Here is a 13,686-nt window from a genome sequence, read left to right on the forward strand (position 1 = left end):
AAAAGTCCTTTTAATAGCTTTACCCTGCCAGGCCGTAAAATGCTGTCAGTTTTCTTAAAGTTACATATCAATAAAATCAAACTATGAATGTGTATACTATGTTTGTTATGAATCCTTTTTTAACTATTGATTATATTCTTATTAATCTCTTATTCTAGCTTCAAATAGAGCTGGAACAATTGCAGGCGCTATTATAGGAACTTTACTTGCTCTGGTGCTCATTGGTCTTCTTATCTTTTGCTGCCGTAAAAAGCGCAGAGAAGAAAAATATGAAAAGGAAGTTCATCATGATATCAGGTAATTAAATGGAAAAGGGTTGGCTGATGTATACGGAATTTACTGTGTCTCTAAAGCACTAGTTGTCTTAATCATCCAAAGAAAACATGAGAATTGACTAAAGGTTGTGGAGAACATATACTTTCATTTTCAAACGTGGATCAGCCATCATTCATGATGTCACATGTTCCCAATATCCTGGGATTCCACTTTCTGAACCAAAATGACTTTCTCAATAATTTTTGACATCTCCCAATAAAATGACAGGCATGAGATTTCCCAAAAAGGACAGATGTTGAGATTTTAGAGAAAGGCTTAATTAAATGTATCATTTGGCTAGTTTATAAACCTGTTGGTAGTGTGATTTTATTTTCTCAACTGCCCTAAACCAGAATAGCTTAACTAATAGTGCACTTTTGAATTATAGAAATTTTAATAATGTAATTTAAATGATACCTTGGAAATTGACATTTGGTAGTTCTTGAGTAGTGCTGGCAACTTGTGTACTTTACATGACCAGAAGTAACTCAGATATATTTGTAAATATTCAATGTTAAAATTCCTATCCAAATTATGCAGTTTTTGCATGCTTGAATTGATAAGGTTTTTCTCTAAGGCATTAAAAAACATTGATAGCAAAAATAAGCTTTTTCTTTCTTTTGGTAGAATCATATCTGGATATTCATGCTTTAAAACTATGTAACTAGTTACTTTTGACCAGTGCTACTAGAATCTGAAAGTACTCGAGCTTTGCTCCATGTAAGATAATGCCTCACTGCCACGGAGTCCGCTCTGACTCACAGCGACCCTGTAGGCAGGGCAGAACCACCCCTGTGGTATCCTTAGACTATAATTCTTTATGGCAGTAGAAAGCCTCACCTTTGTCCCAAAGAGCTGTTCCTGGTTTTGAACTCTTGAACTTTTGTGCTTAGCAACCCAACTCATTACCCACTGTGCTATCAGGACTCCTAGGACAACATAGGACCATATAAATTTGTGTAAAAACCGTAGTTTTATTTTCTGTGAAGAGACAAACTCAAATAAATGTTGTATTGAGGACAAATACGAAGTTCATGACACTGCCGCTGATTCTACTTTCTTTATTAACTACAGTTTTAAATGTAATAATCCTGGAGTATCTTCCCCACCTCTACCCAAGACTGAAACTTATGTAACTCCAGGGTTTGATAGCTCAGTCTTCTAACTTGTATTGGGGACTTGGCTTTCCAGGGAAGACGTGCCTCCTCCGAAAAGCCGAACGTCCACTGCCAGGAGCTACGTCGGCAGCACTCATTCATCCCTGGGATCCATGTCTCCTTCCAACATGGAAGCCTATTCGAAGACTCAGTATAACCAAGTACCCAGTGAAGATTTTGAACGTGCTCCTCAGAGTCCAACTCTCCCACCCACTAAGGTAGCTGCCCCTAATCTCAGTAGAATGGGGGCGGTGCCTGTGATGATTCCAGCGCAGAGCAAGGATGGGTCCATAGTATAGAGCTCCACACTTGGCACTGTGCGCTCCATGCTTCTCTCCTTCTTGAAATGATGCACAGCTGCTCTGTTCTAACTGTTGGGTGACCAACCTCAGAAAGTACCGAAAAGAAGTTAATCAGAAACCCTAAGTCATGTACTTCAAAGACTTTTGCTTGCTTATATTGAAACAGTAAAGGCATTACAGTTACTAAAGATCAACCATACTAAAAAAGAATGGGTTTTCTGTAAGATGTCGATCTTAAAAGTTTCTAAAGATTAAGATTTACGTAAGATGTAGCACTTTGAGTTGGAAATCATAGTTGAGGAAATTGGTAAACTTATATGCCCACAAATTTGATACTTGAGTCATCTGAAAATGGTCCTTTATATTTTCAACCGTTCATTTCTAGATGCTTTTCTCATTTAATTTATGGCCTGTTAGACACCGCCCTCTTCCCCCCAATTGGTAAAGAAACATTCATGGCAAAAATACTTATGAGAGGCTGCAAAAAGTATGTGGGGAAAAACGGAACTAAAAAATTAGGGACTTTTTGCACAAACTCTCTGAAGCCCCTCATATAGATATACATAAATGCTTGTTCTTGATTTTATAGCTGCTCCTAAAACTGTGTGTTTAGAATATTTTTAATAAGATAACAGCAAACACTGAAATGTTAGAAATGAGTGAGCTGTTAGAAATGAGCTGCTGCTCGGGGTGTAATAGTGGGGTAGATTTTTGCTGGTGAGTGATCGACGGCCTCCAGGCTGTGGTAGGGTCTTGGAGCCAAAGCATGAGTGGAATTTCGTAGTGAGCTCACGTCACTGAATTCATAGGCCCAGGCTCATTGAAAAGGAACAGCTGTTCCCACCCAACTTGACACTGGCGCTCTACTTTCTATTAAGAACAAATATAAATGTACTACTTATTAATTAGAGATTGAAGTTCCCTAATTATTGCTCCCAAATGATTTCAGGTCTGTTTTTTTTTTTAATGTTACATATTTTATATTTAGAAATATCTATAATCCTTACCCTCTTGAATGTAGTCCTTGGAGGATTTTTCCTCATAAGCTCAGATGATCAAATACATTTAAGAGAGTAAGTCTCCTCAATGAGTTCTCTATTTCAGATTTGGGAGGATGTACAGTGCTATCGTATGCCAACATGTCTGTTTAGTTCCAGAAAATTAAGCTGAGCTTTGAAAAAGTGAGGTATGAGGACTAGTTAGTGAAAGTGATTTATTCTTTAAGTTAAAAAAAAGAAAGAAAAAGGAGTAAAAAGTAGATACCTCTTAACGGCCAAATGTGTTAAATACAAGTATTGTTTTAGTAGAAAAAAGTGAATTTATTGTACTTCCCTTAAGATTGTGAGGGAGTGTGGATACAGTAGAATGAGCCAACATTTTCTCTATAGTAAGTAAGGCCTGCAATAAATTATTTCATTAGCTCTAAAACCTTTTCCCTAGATTCTAGTAGGGAGTTGGTTTCTGTTAACCTTTGGGTGCTGTGGTGGTAAATGCTACATTATGAATTAATGTTGGCATGAATTGATCATTAGGCGAAGTATGTACACTTTTTAATGGTAATATAAGCTGAATGTGTAATGAATTAGTGTACAGTTTAACATGTTTGAACACATTTTTAACCTTACAATTACTTTTATACTTATGTTAATGATTTCATCTGTGCCTTTTAGGTAATGTAATTTTTATTATGAATTTCTGGTGCCTATGAGCTAGCTATCACCTGAAAGGTGCTTAGAGGTGAAGGTACTGTTTCCAAAAATGCATCACTGTGACCTTCCTGTCCTCACACATTGAAGGGAATCTTGCCCCTTCTTTTCTGGTACTTTGGGTATAATTAAATGATTGATGTATTTGTAAAAAATTTTAAATGTTAACACCGCCAACCAACACTCTTGGATTGTGTTCATGGCTTCTGATTTTATAATACTGACTATTTTTGAATGCAAGATATCTGGACTCTTTTGTATAATTTATAAGCTATTATAAGAACAACAGTGAAGTCCTTTCTATTCCTGATTTTCAGGTAGTAAAGATTATGCTGCCACTCTAAGTAGAGATCACAATAGAAAGCGCGCGTCCTCATAGCTTTCATGTTTATCTAGGGTTTGAATCTCGTCTCAAAAGGCTTTCCACTTAGATTGATACCAGCTACAGTCTGAAATACGAGTTAGTCCTATTGAGTGAGTGATTTAGATTTAGGTTCATTTCTAGCCACTATTATTCATTTCACTTGAACCAAATGTCTGTGTATATCACGGATAACCTCCCAAACAATTCTCACTGATAATTTCAGGTACTTGATATAGAAATAGTAATAGTAATCATCAGCAGTTCACCACTAGTACCAAAATGCCATTAAGAGCATTTCCACTAGAGAGCCAACGTCAGTCAAGGACAACACTGCGTCTGCAAAGCAAAACCATTTAGTTTCACATTCTCCCGAAGTGACCCGACACCCATCGTTTTCAGCTCCACAGGGCCGCAAAACAAACGATACCTTATGATGCGTAATGCTGCATCTTGACTGGAAGTAGTTACAGGCTCCTTTCCTTCTTAGCAATCTTTTTCACTTTCTCCAGTTAGAAAGCACAAAGGGAAACAACAGTGCAACCATTGATCATGCTACCGGTTATTCTGAGAAAATGACTGCTTTGAATTTTGACCACCTACCTTGAAGTTTTTACAATGGAAATACAGCCCATGTGTATCTTAAGGGAAATTAATTGAAGGCCCAGACTTTTACTCATGGATTATGCTAGGATGAAATATCTGATTTTTTTGTATTTGCCTCAATTTATGTACTACCTTTACCATTTTTCAGTTCAACAAATGGGTAAGATTGATTCCTAGAAATTTGGACTCAAATTCAAGGGGCAGGTAAACATTTAGATGAAATATAAAAAGAACCCATTGCATGAAGTTGGATATCAAAATCTGTAATGTGTTAAACAGCTAATCTTAGTGTCTCTCTGTATGTAGCATGTATATTTGAAGTTACATGAATGCTTAAACTTTTCCTCATTTTCGTCTCAACAGTGTTTAGGGCTTTCAGATGCCTTAATCCAGTGCAAACAGAAAAAGCCACATTTTATGTGGTTAGTGCTTTGATGTATCATGTGAGGAATAGTTTGTAGAAAATGTTGGCAAAGTTTTAACTTTTTAGTTGTGTGTGATACTCTATATTGTATGCACATATCTTTGTAATATTTCTGTGTTTAGTAGTATAAATATTCTGGGCAAGTTTTAATGTTTCAAATGCCTTTGGATACTCTTGTAACAACGGCAATACATTCTGCAATAGAATTTCTTACTTTGCTTATTTTGACACTAAAATAGTCCATAACTGATCAGGCACAATGTCCATTTGTATGTGTTATAGAAGTAGGGGAGAAAAATTAATTTGTGGATTTTGGTTCTGTTTATGTCTCTTTTAACTAGGCCGATCATTTATGTTGTGGATAGTAACACCAGCAGATATTTGGTTCATCCTGGTATTTTATTTAAAAATCAAATTTTCCACCCATTTGGCTTCCATATTAAATTTATGGTGAATCGTTGACATTAAAAATCCTAAGAAAAAGGACTTTATATTTCTATTAATTTATTTAATGACAGTGTGTTATGAGAACCAACCTTCACTGATTCACTTATTGTTTCTGACTAAATTTTAGTGATAAACAAACATACTTGTACTACTGAGAACTATTTTGAAATGTCACATATGCAAAGTAGAGAATTGATAGTGTCAGTTTCAGAATGATTTTGTATTTAACATTTCTGGCTTTAAGTATTCAATGGTGCAGATTTTGAAATTTGTAAAAACAATTTGTTTAACAAAGCAAAAACTTGCTCTGGTTTTGTGACCTTGTATAATTTTGAAATAAAATCAAGAAAGCAGTTTTCTGCCTTGCAATGTAGAGTGTGGTTTGGCTTCATTGTGCCTTTAAGAAGAAAATTTTCCCTCAAGTTTGAATATGCTGTCCCCGCTGCCTTCCTCAGTCAGGGTTTCCCACTTTCTCCCCTTGCATCCTCTAACGAGCATTTCAAACTCCAGAACTCCAGTCTAACTAATGTTAGAATTCAGAGGTGAAGATTCAGAAATTAAAAAATTCCGAGAGAAAACGAGCATGAGCTCTGGAGTCAGATCTGCTGGAATGCTGATTATTGTTAAGTGGTTTATTTAGTCTCACTCTCCCGGTGCTTAAAATTGGGGTGTAATAAACAAAGCCTTCACAGAGGATTCTGGAAGACATTAAAGTGATAAAATTGATATCATAGTGACAATCTTTGTATTTAACCCTGATTGCTGGGATGTTGAAAATGATTCGCAGAATTTTAAGGAATTGAGGTTACTATAAAATATGCTAGGTGAAATTGAATACCTTCAATTTAGATCAGCTTTTAACGTTATGGCTCTAAAGGCCAGATGCTTTTAGTTAAATTCTGAATGGTAAACATTAAACAAAGTAATTTGTTATAGTTTAAAGTCTAAGAAATACTCAATGCCATTTCTAATTGTGGTAAAGGCAGGAATGAAAAGATCAGGAAGCTGGTCCTAGAAATTGAATGCAGGTTTTTGCTGGCGTGCCTGAAGTATGAATCAAATGTCCCTTTTTTGTTTTGATACTTGGATGATAATTTTCAATTTGATAAATATTAAAAGAGAGTGTGCTAAGTTAACTTCTGGAAAAGAAATTGTGAAGAATTTCTAGGGTTGATAAAGAAATGAGAAATTTCAGTTTAGTTAACCAATAACTAGGTCTTTACTCGGTTTGTTTCTTCTTATTTCACTGCTAAATTGTGTAATTTATGTATATAACAGAAAATGAGTGAGTCTGGAGAATTTTAGATTCAGGGAATTGTAGAGATCACCAAAACCCACCAACTAACCAATCAATTCCAACTCAGCAACTCCATAGAACAAAGAAAAACTATACCATAGTGTTTCCCAGACTGTAAATCTCTAGGGAGCAGCCTTCATCTTTCGGCCCTGCAGTGGCTGACGGGTTTGAGTTGTTGACCTTGTGCTTAGGAGACCAACTTACACAACCAGAAGCCATCCTGGGCCTAAGTCATTCTCCCCAGCCCTAAGGATTTGGTTGTCGTAAAGTATAAATGTGATTATGCTAAAAAACTGGATCTTCTCAGCATAATAAAAAAGACCATGCTCCATTCTACTTTGCTGTGGCTTCCTTTCTCCATCCCTCTAAGACGTGCTTGTTTTAAGGCTGTGTGCCCTTTCAGAAGCAGACTGTCAGCCTGTCTTCCTGTTTCCGTTAGCTTGTCTGCTGAAACCCTGTAGGTGACTTCATGCCAGTAGTAACTGTTGAGCCAGTTGCACCATCCAGGGGCTCCTAGTTTCATATCGTTGTGAGCAGGGCATTTCCTCAGCCAGGAACTGTCTCTCCTACTGCATATTTGCCCTACAAGTATATGTTAAAGCAAAATCTTTTTCCCCCCCATTCCCATATCTGTGCCCTATCCCACCACTACGGATCTGATTTCCCCTCACTTTTGGTGTTAGTCTTTTTGTCAAAAATCAATGTTGCATACTAATTGTTTCATGTGCGTAATATGCCTCCTTTATAAATCTTGTGATGGCTTATTCACCTCCAACCTCATTGTCTACCTCTGGTGTGCACATGCTCCATAAATGCTGAGAGCATTTAAAATGCAAAGGGAACTTAGGACAAGGATGAACTCAGTATGAATTATAAATCGTTCCGCAAGACGCCTGGTCTCTTTCAAAAAGCAGTGAGGTAAGAAATAGTGTGTGTGGTGAGAGCAGCAATTCTATACTAAAAGGTAATAAATGATTAAAAAAACAGCTTGCACAAATAATAGGATAACCTGGCAAATGCAAATGGAGCTAATGATAATAAAAACTTAAAATGGTAGAGAAGCTTTTTTAGAAATTTTATAAAAGCCTCTGCCTTAATTTCTAGTGGTGCTATAACGAATATCACAAGTGGCTGATTGTAACCAATTTGTTTTCTTTTCGGTTTGTGGGGCTTAGAAATCCAAATTCAGGGTGCTGGCTCTAGAGGTATGCTTTCTACCTCTGAAACCGGGTTCTTCTTCTGATCCAACTTCGTAGCTTATTTGCTCAATACACAGACTGAATAAGTATAATGAAAGGATACAGCTCTGCATACTTTTCCTGATTTTAAACCACATGAACACAATTAAGTGTTTTGAAATTCCCATTCTTCACAATGTTATCCATGGGATCTTGTAATCTACACAGTTGGGTGCTTTTGCATAGTCAGTAAAACACAAGTTAACCGATTCCTGGCATTCTCTGATTTTAGCCCAAATTCATCTTACATAAGCAATTATATCCCTCATTTCATGTCATCTGAATCCAGCTTGGATTTTTAACAGCTTTGATATACTGCTGCATCCATTTTTTAAAGTATGTTCAGAAGCATTTTACTTTCATGTAATGTTAATAAGTATTTTATATTTTCTGTCTTCTGATGGTTCACTTTTCTTGGGACTGGCACAATTATGAGTCTCTTCCAGTTGATTGTCCAGGAGCTGTCTTCCAAACTTTCCAGCGTAGACAAATGAGCACCTCCGACATGGTTTGCTATGTGTTAAAAACTCTCAGTTGGTATTCTGTCAATTCCACACACTCTTGGATCCTTTGGTCAGTGCCTTCAGTGCGGGTTGGACTTTTTCCTTTAGTGCCATGAGTTCTCGATCATCTTCTGCCTCTGAAAATGGTTGAACAGCAACCCATTCTTTCTGGTATAGTGACGAGTGTACATTTGTTTCATCTTTGGATGCTTCCTGTTCATTCAGTATTTCCCCCAAATCCTTCAATAATTTAATTTGTGGCTTGAAATTTGTCCTCAGTTCTTGCAAGTGGACATAGTGTTCTCTTTTGGTGTACTGTCTCCAGGTCTTTGCACATTTCATCATAATACTTTATTTACTACCTCTCTCTTGCTTTTTCCTTTTTTCTCTCCTAAAGATCTTTGCTCATACAAGATGTTCTTTATGTCATCCACATAAAGAACATAAATATGTCATCCACAACTCCTCGGATTTTAGTCATTAGGGATCAAAGGTGTTCTTGAGATGGTCTCTACATTTAAATGGGATATACTCCAGGTCATAATTTTGACTCTTAAGGGGTGATCTTAATTTTCTTCAGCTTCAACTTGAACTTGCATATCAACAATTGATGATCTGTACCTCAGTCAGCCCCTAGCCTTGTCTGGTTGATAATGAGTTGCTCCATTATCTCTTTCCACAGATGTTCGTTTGATTACTGTATGTTCCATACGATGAGGTTTATGTGCATGTGTAGTCCCAGTTTATGTTGTTGAAAAAGGTGTTTGCAATGAAAAAATTCATTGTTCTTTCAAAATGTTATCACCTGACCTCTAGCATTGTTGCTGTTTCTATTACCCAGGCTGTCTTTTCCAACTAATGACCTTTCTCCATTGTTTGCAACTTTGATGTTTCAATCAGTGATGATTAATCAATGTATCTTCATGGCATTTTTTCATCAATTTCAGACTACATAAGTTGGTAGAATTCATTAATTTCTTCATCTTTGGTGTTTGGTGCATAAATTTGAATAAAAGATTAACTTGTCTTTCTTGTAGGAGTATGGATATTAATAACCCTGTTCTTGACAGTATCGTATGTTAGGGATAGATCTTTTGATGATGCTTGTGATGCCATTCCTTTTTAATATGTTATTCTCATTGTAGTAGACTCTGATTTTCTGATTCAAAATGGTGAATTATAATTTATTTCAGTTTACTAATGGTTAGAATAGTGATCTCTATGCATTCCATTTAATTTTGATAACTTCCAATTTTCCTGGATTCATACTTCATACATTTTATATCCCAGTTATCCCATTTTGTGTCATACTACATCAGCTAATGGAGGTCCTGAAAGCTTTGCTCAATCTATGTCATTAAGTTCAACTCTACGTAGAGGGAGGATCTTACTTTGTTGTATTTTGAATTTCTTTCAACCTGAGGGGCTCATTTTCTACCTCTATTATCAGTCCGTGTTCCACTATTCTTCATAAGTGGCAATTTTTTTAGATGTAGTCTGGCTTTTCCTTAGGGACCTTAAAACGTCTCTATCTTCTACCCATGACCCAGCTTCAAAACCACTTCTATATTTAGGTATTTGTTACAGCAGCACTCCCACTTCTCTGATCCTCTTATGATAGAAGTAGGATAAATGGCGGCTTTAGAAAACACAATTAGTTTCTCCCAATTTAGGAGGTTGACGTGCGAATTCAGGATTCTGGATCTAGGTGAAACTTATACTCCAGTATAATTTCATGTTAACAGATTGCATCTTCAAAGACCCTATTTCTAACCGATGTCACATTCACAGGGATAGGGATTCAGACTTTTAAGACATTGAGGGTGGGGGTCATAATTCAACCCATAATACTAAGCTATCGTATTTACTCAAGTATAAACCGACCCGAATATCAGCTGAGGCACCTAATTTTACCACAAAAACTGCATTAAAAATGTGCTGAAAAACTCGGCTTATACATGAGTATATACAGTACTCAGGGAACAAAATTCTAAAGTACAATGGTATATAAATGAACATTCCAAAGTTCATGGGAAAATGACGTTAAAAACAATAAAATTTCAAAAACTAAAATAAAATTTGCACTTTTTGATGCCCCCTGTCTAATGAAACTGCAGTCAATCCTTGTTTTAGAAATGGCTCTGTACATACTTGTATAGGGGTGTTTGTGGGTTTACCTTGATTATCTTACAGATTATCAGTTTAACAGTGAATGTATTGGTTGTCCGGAGGGGGCTTTAGGGACATTATGTTTTCAATTGGAGGTTTATGATCTAGGAATGTGGAAAAACAAATGTGAAAGTATAAATAGTCCTAGCTAACATTACTGTGAAAGACTATACTACCAACAAATTGGAAAACCTAGAGGAAATAGATAAATTTGTATCCCCGTTACCACATTCTGAGGTAGAAAATCTCAAACCCATCACAAAGAAGAAATAGGTCTGGTCATTAAAAAACTTCCCACATTAGAAAAAGAATTTACTGGGAAATTCTACCAAGCATTTAGAGAAGGGTTGACACAAATTTTACATAAACTATTCTAGAATATAGAAAATTACAGCAAATTTTCAAAGCCATTTTATGAAGTATAATCCTGATGCCAAAACCAAGCAAAGATACTAAAATAAGACCAAAGAAGAATCTATGTGTTTGAATTGTTTGAAGAATATGTGAAGTACCATGAGTGGTCAAAGGACAAACTGATCTGTCTTGGAAGAAGTTCCTTAGAGTCAAGGATGGAGAGAAATCGTCTTCTGTACTTTGAACATCTTGTCGAGAGAAACCAGTCCCTCGAGAAGAACATCATGTTTGCTAAAGGAGAGTCAAAGGAGAGGAAGGTCCCAGTGAGATGGATTGACAGAGTGGCTGCAACAGCGGACTCAAACTGGAGCGGTTTTGAGGATGGCATAGGGGATCAGGCAGTATTTCGCTCTGTTAGGCGGTACCTAACAGCAACCTCCATTTGTGACGAAAACATCCAGCAAATTGGGAATAGAGATTTCTCCACACAATAAAGGCCACATACACAAAACCAATGGCCATCATCTCATTCAATGAAGACCAACGGAAGGCCTTCCCCTTTCGAACAAGAACCAGACAAGGATGCCCTCATCACCACTCATTCAGCATTGCTCTGGAATTCTTAGCCAGAGCTTGTAGATGGGTAGATAGATCTAGATAGCTTTCTATCTAGACAGATAAATAATAATAAATGGAATACAGATTAGCAAAGAAGTGAGACTATCACGGTTGGCAGATGATACGATTTTATACATAGAAAAACCCCAACACTAGACAAATGTTGGAAGCCGTCCAGAGATTTGACAACGTGGCAGAATACAAGATTAACCCACAAAAAATCAATTGGATTCCTTTGGAATAAGGAAGAGAGCTCTGAAAAAGAAATAAGGAAAACAACACCATTTACAATAAAACTAAACAAAAAATTCAAACTCACTCTCATCAAGTCGATTCCAACTCCTACATGACAGTAGAACTTCCCTTATGGGTTTGTGAGACTGCAACTCTGCAGGAGTAGATAGCCTCATCTTCTGAGGAGCGGTTGGTGGTTTTGAACTGCTGACCTTGTGATTAGCAGCAGCCCAATGCATAACCCACAATGCCACCAGGGCTGCTAGCTAACATTTCCAATAGCCACACAAAAGATGAAACATTTAGGAATGAATCTAACCAGAGAAACTAAAGACTTATACAAAGAAATCTATAGAACACTAGAAGAAAACAAAAGAGACCTACAAATATGGAGGAATAGCTTAGTAATGTAAAATTGTCAATATTACCCAAAGCCATCTATTAACTGTAATGCAATTCTGATCCAGATCCCAACTTCATTCTTAAGAGAAATGGGAAAGCTAATTACTAACTTTTTAAGGAAAAGGAAGAGACCAGCAAGAAGAAGAAAGTAGGAGACCTCTACATTTCCTGATGTTAAAAAATGTACACAGACACAGAGATTAAAACAGCCTGGTACTGGTATAATGATAAACACCAACCTATGGAATAGACTACAGAACCCCGAAATAAATTCATCTAGCTACACACAGCTGATCTTTGACAAAGGGCCAAAAAACAAAGTGGGAAAGAGACGGACTCTTCAACAAATGGTGCTGGCAAAATTGGATTTCTATTTGCAGAAGAATGACATGACCCTACTTCAACCCATTGTACAAAACAGAACTCAAGATGGATCAAAGATCTAAATTTAAATCCTAGAGCTATAAAAATCAACCGTGAGAAAATAGGGACAAAGTGAAGGGCCTTATTGTTGGACATAGATACACTATAAAATGCAGAAGACAAAATAGGAGACTGGACACTTACATGAATCAAAAGAGAAAGAGAACCCACGGTGTGGGAAAATATTTTTGACAACACAGTGGACAAGTTACTAATCTTGAATTAGATTACCTCAATAAGAAAAAGACCAGTAATCCAATTAAAAAGTGGACAAAGACACACAGTTCAACAAAATGACATCCAAATGGACAACAAACATGAAAGAATGTTCATGATCTTTGCCAAATGAGATACTACTTTACTCTGACAATAACAGCACAAACAACACAAAAGAAAAGAACATGCTGCAGATGCTTCAGAGAGACTGGGACCCTCACACGGTTTATGGGAACAAATATGTTTTAAACCACTGTGTAATGTGGTCAGGCAGTCCCTTAAACAATCGGGAATAGAAATTCCTTATGATTCAGCAATCTCTATGCTGGGTATGTATCTTAAAGAAACAGTAGTCACACCAGTAGGTGTTGGCTTTGTGCATACCCATGTTCATTGCAGCTCTGTTCACAATAGCAAGAAAGTAGAAACAACCTAGGTGTCCATCAGTCAAAGAATGAATAAAGAAATGTACTTACACGCACTGAAATACTATACATGGCTATAAAATAATGGCAAAACCCTGAAGCATCTCCTGGCATGGATGGACCTGGAAAACATGCTGAGTGAAATTAGCCAATCACAAAAGGACAAGTACCTGCGAACACTGTTATAAGAGGGCAGGGCGGGTAGCGAACAAGGTAACAGCTTTCATACCAAAAGCAACAGATTTTGGAGACTATCAAGGGAGGGCTAGAAGATAAAGCAATAGCATAAGACTGTGGATAAGAAATCAAGGAGCTAGTAAAGGGCAAACTATTTGGGGGGTTGATTAGTAGTTAAAACTACTGAATACAAAGTTAATTTGGAATATAACCCACAATTTATAATAAGAATTCAGTTTTAAAATAGGCCTGTTTAACCATGCAACAATTAGAATGGCTATTAGAATCTAGGTAACATGCTAGTTGGCAAGT

General features: G+C 36.8%; 1 protein-coding gene across 1 annotated transcript in view; it reads left to right on the plus strand.

Annotated features, from left to right (window-relative positions):
* Positions 1 to 13,686, plus strand: part of CXADR (CXADR Ig-like cell adhesion molecule) — a 75,201-nt gene that overhangs the window by 51,785 nt on the left and 9,730 nt on the right. Inside the window, exons 7-8 of the mRNA XM_045284513.1 lie at positions 159 to 297; positions 1,507 to 1,690. Of these exons, the coding sequence (XP_045140448.1) occupies positions 159 to 297; positions 1,507 to 1,690 (323 nt within the window). The remainder of the gene's footprint in view (positions 1 to 158; positions 298 to 1,506; positions 1,691 to 13,686) is intronic.

This window comes from Echinops telfairi, unplaced genomic scaffold (genome assembly GCF_000313985.2).
Source record: "Echinops telfairi isolate 266 unplaced genomic scaffold, ASM31398v2 ScPeMD7_7469;HRSCAF=8507_0, whole genome shotgun sequence".
Classification (NCBI taxonomy): Eukaryota; Metazoa; Chordata; class Mammalia; order Afrosoricida; family Tenrecidae; genus Echinops; species Echinops telfairi.